Genomic DNA, 6,976 nt, shown 5'->3' with positions numbered 1-6,976 from the left:
ATTCGCTGGTTGAGCAGGTCTCCTATCATGATCTCCACGTACGGGTAACTGGAGCCTGAGGTCGGTCTCTGGGTGCGAGTTGACTGAACCTCCTTCAGAGGGAAACGCACCATGGCCTCCTGATCACACACACACACACACACACACACACACACACACACACACATACACACACACATACACACACACACACACACACACACACACACACACACACACACACACAAGGCCACTAATATATGCATCAGTACATACACAAATATACACATATACACAGATATTCAGAGTCAAAACATATAAAACACAAGATTTAATATCTGGGAAAATGTTTTTCCCAAGAAAACAAAGGAAAGAAATCAGCACAACCAGCAGAGGGAGCCACATACTTTGTTATGAAATGATTTAATTATTGCAGCAGCTGGTTTTTAACCTAAATGGATAAACACAAAGTCAAATACCTTATAATTACACATACTATTACACTCATCCAGCTGCCCACTACCGTGTTTTGCCAGCTGGTCCTGAAATATGAAGCGTGCAACATCACACAGACCTGGATCTGTGTGTTTGTCTGTGACATACGTGAGTATCCTTGTTGAGAAAGTGCAGCCCGTTCAGATTTACAGCCAGGATACACGGGGCGTGGATGGAGGCGGAGCTCGAACTCTGGATGTAGAAGAAGGAGGAGCCAAACATGGGGAAGGCACTGACCAGACCTGGGCGCCAAAACAAAAAACACCAAGACGTCACTTCTGATCTCCGTCAGTTACTTTCAAGAAAAGTAGAACCATTTCCAGTACAAGTACTGTGCAGCACATTTGGGATTTAAATTTGTGTCTTTTCAGTCTGTCATCTGTTTCCGGGCAGATGTTTTTGCTCTGATATGTTTATCCCAATACATTTGAGAGAGAAAATGAAAATGGGCTTTCTATTAATTATGCGAAACTGATAAATAATACAAGCGTCCATGTGTATGGAGGCTGCGGTCACGTTTATATCATAAGTTGCGTTCAGAGACACATGCACACAAACACACCGAGCTGCAGACTCACCAAGGAACTGAGCTCGGGCCTGGTGCGGGTTCAACGGCTGGACCTGCTGCATGTGTTGAGTCGTCATGTTCAGCCAATGCTGTGAACCCTGTTTGCTGTAGAACTGCGGGGGGACACACTCCTGCACCTCTCGACTGATCACACACACACACACACACACACACACACATATATATATACAGTATATACTGCTTGGGGAAGGACCTGTGTGTGTGTGTGTGTGTGTGTGTGTGCATTTACAGTCCAGGGGCCAGATGCATAAAACCAGATTAGTCGATTCACGACTGAAACTATGTGAACGCACAAAACCAGAAATATTCATACATCTGAATTATAAATCCGTGCGTTCGCGTGGTTCCTCTTTGCAAATCTCATTCATTGAGGAATTGGTCGCACGTGAACGAGCCTCATTTCCACCCACACAAATAAATGGATGAAGACTTTCCCGCTTCTTAACGAGGCTCCAGAGGCTCCGACACTGAGATTAGTCAATATTCAAACAGTAAGAAACAGAATGAGTCACAGTCAATAATCCGAATATGAAACGATGCTGAAGGAAACATCGACACACAAACACAATTATTCCCTTTTATGAAATGTAAAATAGTTTTTTCTCATGATGACAATGAATGAAGCTTATTTTATTTTAGTTAAATTACTTAGTATTTTCACTGTGACTTGGAGGTGACACAGTCTGTGTCTATAAATAACTATTCATGAGCGGGAAATGCGGCGTACGCATCATTTATGCATCTGGCCGCAGCTGTTTGACACAAAGTAAGTTCTCGTGGTCACGTGATGTCGTCTGTGGATATTTACAGGGTGGGCAGGTAGATGGTGTCCTTGGCACGGTGCTGTAGGGCAGCCAGTCTGGCGATCTGCTGCAGATGCTGTTCGCTGGCCTTCCCCTGAGGAACCACGCTCAGCAAGGCCTTCAGGTAGTCAGGCAACACCTTGTAGAGAGACACGGAGAGAGTTATGTCATCTGTCTTGTATGATTGTTAAACTGCATGTAACGCTCAAGTAAACCTCATTACGACAGTCATATTGCATGTTTCAACAAAGGCAACATTTCCCAGAGGAAACTCGTGGTCGTGTCCCTCCGCCACTCAGACTAGTTCCAGGTTACATCCCTGTTTATCCAGAGTCAGATACAATATGAACCATCTGTGTGAAAGTTTGTCATAAACTCTGTGAGAAGTCTTGAGTAAATGGCTAAGAAGTGTTTTCTGAGGTCACCGTGACCTTTGACCTTTGACTCCCAAAATCTAATGAGTTCATCTTTGAGTCCAGGTGACCGTTAGTGCCAGATTTTAAGGGGTTCACTGGAGGACTCGAGGGAACATCTGTGTGTGTGAACTGCGGGAAGAAGAAACACTGAGCGCGGCGTCCGGCACGTCGCACGGCGGACCTCTACCTGGTTGTAGTGCATGGTGACGTAGAGTTCGTTGTCGAGCTTGAGAGCCAGACTCCATATGACTCTCCTGAACCACAGACTGTAGTTGGCGTCCACCGGCTCCGCCTCCGTAGCGATGTCCAGGATGTACTCGCGCTTGTTCAGAGGACGCACATTCTGACCTGAACAGAAACACAGCTCATTAAACATCTATTCAACCACATATTACAATATAGAGCATTTAATAATAATAATAATAATAATATTAATAATAATAAACTTTATTTGTACAGCACCTTTCATACAAGAAATGTAGCACAAAGTGATTTACAACAAAGAAATGAGCTGCACCAAAGACATAAAATAAACATAAAACATGTTAAAAACATTGATCCAAACTGAAAAACTTTAAAAACATTAAGGTAAAATTATATAAATGAATGAATAAATGAATAAATCATTAAATATGCAGACATTTAAAAGAGGTGCTGAGCTTCATTGTGGCGTGAAGTTCAAATTTCAGAGCTTGTTAAAGACTAAAGTGAAGAAATAAGTTTAGAGTGTGTGTTTCAGATGTTCACTGTAAAGGTCACAGTGAGCAGATCACCTCTGTGTGTGACCAGAAAGACGGCGTATTCATCCAAAGCCTCCACCCTGTGAAGTCCCATCTCATAGCAGAGCTCCTCGATCACATCCACAGCGACCTGACGTGGAAGAAATCAACTCACAGTCTCTCTGCAGCTCAGATATGAACATTAACCACAGTGGATCAATACAGTGTGTGTGTGTGTGTGTGTGTGTCACTCACAGAGCACGTCTTGATTTTCAGGTGTCTTTCGATGCCTCCTGGCAGCAGGAACAGCTGTCTCTTGGAGCTCCGCCCCGCCTGCACAACAAACAGCGAATCAGAGGGAGACGTCACGTACTAACATCTGTACGGCCGAGAGCAGCTGCTGAACAAAGTCACGTTTAAACATGTCGGACGCCCGGAGTAGAAACGCTCTTTAGTTCTCGACTATCTCAAGTCAGACTGCGGCACAATGAATTCTGGGTAAAATAAGACTGTCCAACCGCTGAGCTCCGTTTACCCTCAGCGGAAAGTTTGTCCTCTGGAAGAAGCCCCCGATTCACCCGTCACACAGACGAGCTGTAGCATCATGGCGCTAACTGAATGCTACATAAAGCAGCATATAATTACATTGAACAGTTTAGTTTAGTAAAACATTAGCGCCTGCACTCCTTCCTGTTCTGTGCTAACGCTGTAAACAAGAGACCAACCAGCATGGCTTTGAGCTCCATGCTGTTGGGATACTGGACACGTCCGCCGTACTGAAAGGTTCTCCTCAGGTTCTGCTCACACGCCTTGGCGATACCTGTCAACACACACACAACAACGTGACACGTGATCTGTAGTTACCTGTTTTTATATTTACATATAAAAACTACACACAGAAACAGATGGAGGATTAAAAGAAAGTGAGATGTTTGTACATGACGTGAGGCTCCAGGTAGCCCCCGACCTTTCAGCCAATCAAATGCCACCGCGTCTAAATCGGTCGCCTTGGAGACGTAACCTCTGGGAAGACACATGGGACTGATCTAACTCACATATTGGTAGGGACAATCTGACACGTCCCTACCGTCCATATGGGTACCTACGCCCGATGCTGACGTGTTAGGCTGTCGATTGGGCTGTAGCACCGTTTCCACGGATACGGGGTTTGTCTACCTTGGTACTGCACCCTGGGGCTGGCGCACGCCTCCTGCAGGAAGTTCAGCAGAAACGGCTTCATGACGTCAGAGCAGCGGTGGAAAGCCGTGAGGATGTAGAGCAGCCTCCATCCTCTCTGACAACTGTCCCTGCACACACACACACACACACACACACACACACACACACACACACACACACACACACACACACACACGTTACAGCCTCCCCCCCCTGGACTGTGCAGGTACAGGTTACACCGTCAGTATCCGAGGCAACATGAAGAAGAGTCTTACGACTTGGAGCTGGTGTTGGCGGTGACCTGCTTCATCACCTGGCAGTACGCTTCGTCCTTCATCAGGCCGTGGTCGCCGCTCAACTAGAGGAGTGAGGAGACACAGACGAACACGTGCTGCAGCTCGTTTCAGCCATCTTGTTTCAGAGCAGCAGATGAGCTCATATATGAATGTGGAGGTGTTTCAGGTGTGACCCGTGTGACAGGGCGGAGCCTCCTGGAGGGATGGGCGTGGCTATAGCATGTTAGCTTCTGACAAAGTAATCTAACCAACAGTCGGACTTCAGATCGACGGAGTCTGAATTCATCTGTTGCACAAAGCAGTTTAGTTCTATCTTAAGCCGGGCCGTGGTGCAATGAATTCTGGGTAAATTAAGACTTCGGACCGAGGAACTGCAGGATGTTTTACTTTGGAAATTCAGCGACGAGTGAAACATTAAAAATAAAAATCTGATTTTCTCTTCCTCGTTCTCTTCACAACAATGTCAGCAAACCTCAGATTATGAACAACGTCCGGTGCTACTGGTCCACGCGGGTGTCACTGACTACACGTTACCATGGTAACACTGGTCTTAGGCCTGAGTTAGCCTAGGGGTAACGTCTAATGTTTCTGGCTCAACCCTCTGAGGTCGACGGATGTTTATATTAATATCTGAGTGATGACATGAAGTAGAAACATGGTTTATATGTTGTGTGTGAGTGAGTGTGTGTGAGAGTGTGTGTGAGTGTGTGTGTAAGTGTGTGTGTAAGTGTGTGTGTGTGTGAGTGAGTGTGTGTGTGAGAGTGTGTGTGAGTGTGTGTGTAAGTGTGTGTGTGTGTGAGTGTGTGTGAGTGTGTGTGTGTGTGTGTGTGTGTGTGTGTGTGAGTGTGTGTGTGTGTGAGTGTGTGTGTGTGTGTACCTTCAGTATGGCGGTGACCAGGTCTTGTTCAGTCTGACCTTTCAGGGGAAAGTCTCCCATGAACTTCATTGTGGCTGAACAAAAACCACAAACTCATTCAGTTACAACATAAAAAATAAAAGAAAATAATCTTTCTTTCGCCTCTGACCTTCACCGTTCCCTCTCTCTCAGGTTTGACCTGTTAAACATCTGTACTGCTGCTCTCCAGCCGACTATGAGTCTAACACATGTATGATATAAGTCTCCTCTCTGTATCCATCCTCTCACCTAAGAAGATGTCAGCGGCGACTCTGTTCATCCCGCTGTCGGAGAAGTCGATCAGAGACTCCTGCATCGGAGACTGGAGAGAGCGACACACCGAAGCCACGGTCACACACACACACACACACACACACACACACACACACACACACACACACACACACACATGAAAACGAAGGTCAACATATGAAAGACAAACACGTGGAGACGGTTTCAAGAGGTGAAGGCAGATATTTTACCTTGGAGAACTTGACCATGTCGAAAGGATCCCTGCCCTCCTTCCCCTTTTTGGCTTTCTGATCACTGCGAACATCAACACACAGGCGGCAGAGTGAGTACGTGTCTGTTGACGGGAGACGTCTGATACCTCGGCTGCTCCAGTTATGAAACATCTGGAGTTTTACAGTTGTTCTCTCTGTCTGTGTGTTTATTGATCGATTGTTCGTGCTGCTTTCCTCTGAGCTCAGCGAGAGGAGAAGCTGTTCTCAGTTTACTGACGGACGGACGAGACCGAGTCACATTTAAAGCTGATCTTTCATAAATCCTGAGGATGAGCAGAACTTCAGAAACTTCAATTCACCTCTACAGCAACTCAAACTAATAAGTGCAATTTTCTGTCTAGAATTTTTTCTTTTTTATTATGATTTACAATGTTTTTATCTGTAAAATGAGGTTGGTTTTATGGGCTGTTAACCTGTGTTCTACTGAAGTCTTTACTGAGTGACGTGTGTGTGTGTGTGTGTGTGTGTGTGTGTCTGTGTGTGTGTGTGTCTGTGTGTGTGTGTGTGTGTGTGTGTGTGTGTCTGACCTCCTGTTCCTCTGTGCCTCTCTGAAGTACTTCTTGGCAAACTCAGTCATGTGGTACTGACCGCCGTGCAGAGGCAGATCGTCCAGCTCCACGCTCAGACCGTCTCCGTACATCTCGTTCACCACCTGATGCACATACACACGCGCACACACACACACACACACACACACACACACACACACACACACACACACACACACACACACAGAGTAAAGAGCTCAGCAACAGGCGCCACTTAAAGGAATGTCAAATGTGTAATTATCTAGGAGATATTTCCATTTCTGCAGAGCAACACATTCCAACACGTGAACAAACTCCAGCTGACGTGATGTTGTTCCTGCTGGAGCCGCAGATTCAGACTCATTAACTCTTTATTTCTCTGTCGGGATCATGATTCTTTGCTGCTCTACAGTTTGAAAGATGCTGCTGTGGTGTAAACACCGTCCTGATGCGCACCTCTGTGGAGAGGTCAAGCTCATGGGCAGCCACCGCTGAGCCCATCGCTACGGCAACAGCGGCAGAGGCGGCGACCCGTCCCTGTCTGTCCCGAGGCT

The 6,976-nt window shown here is 46.2% G+C and overlaps 1 protein-coding gene across 1 annotated transcript in view; it reads right to left on the bottom strand.

Annotated features, from left to right (window-relative positions):
• Positions 1-6,976, bottom strand: part of myo15aa (myosin XVAa) — a 43,212-nt gene that overhangs the window by 1,539 nt on the left and 34,697 nt on the right. Inside the window, exons 46-60 of the mRNA XM_087170944.1 lie at positions 6,879-6,974; positions 6,423-6,547; positions 5,854-5,917; positions 5,621-5,693; positions 5,354-5,427; positions 4,456-4,538; positions 4,178-4,308; positions 3,727-3,821; positions 3,257-3,334; positions 3,056-3,152; positions 2,470-2,630; positions 1,872-2,005; positions 1,053-1,186; positions 583-716; positions 1-119 (exon numbers count right to left, since the gene is read on the bottom strand). Of these exons, the coding sequence (XP_087027070.1) occupies positions 1-119; positions 583-716; positions 1,053-1,186; positions 1,872-2,005; positions 2,470-2,630; positions 3,056-3,152; positions 3,257-3,334; positions 3,727-3,821; positions 4,178-4,308; positions 4,456-4,538; positions 5,354-5,427; positions 5,621-5,693; positions 5,854-5,917; positions 6,423-6,547; positions 6,879-6,974 (1,598 nt within the window). The remainder of the gene's footprint in view (positions 120-582; positions 717-1,052; positions 1,187-1,871; positions 2,006-2,469; positions 2,631-3,055; positions 3,153-3,256; positions 3,335-3,726; positions 3,822-4,177; positions 4,309-4,455; positions 4,539-5,353; positions 5,428-5,620; positions 5,694-5,853; positions 5,918-6,422; positions 6,548-6,878; positions 6,975-6,976) is intronic.

Source organism: Seriola lalandi, unplaced genomic scaffold, assembly GCF_002814215.2.
Source record: "Seriola lalandi dorsalis isolate HSWRI2012SDOR001 ecotype SW California unplaced genomic scaffold, Sedor1 jcf7180002054969, whole genome shotgun sequence".
Classification (NCBI taxonomy): Eukaryota; Metazoa; Chordata; class Actinopteri; order Carangiformes; family Carangidae; genus Seriola; species Seriola lalandi.
Note: the sequence above shows the minus strand (reverse complement) of the source record. Positions and strands in the feature narration are given on the sequence as shown.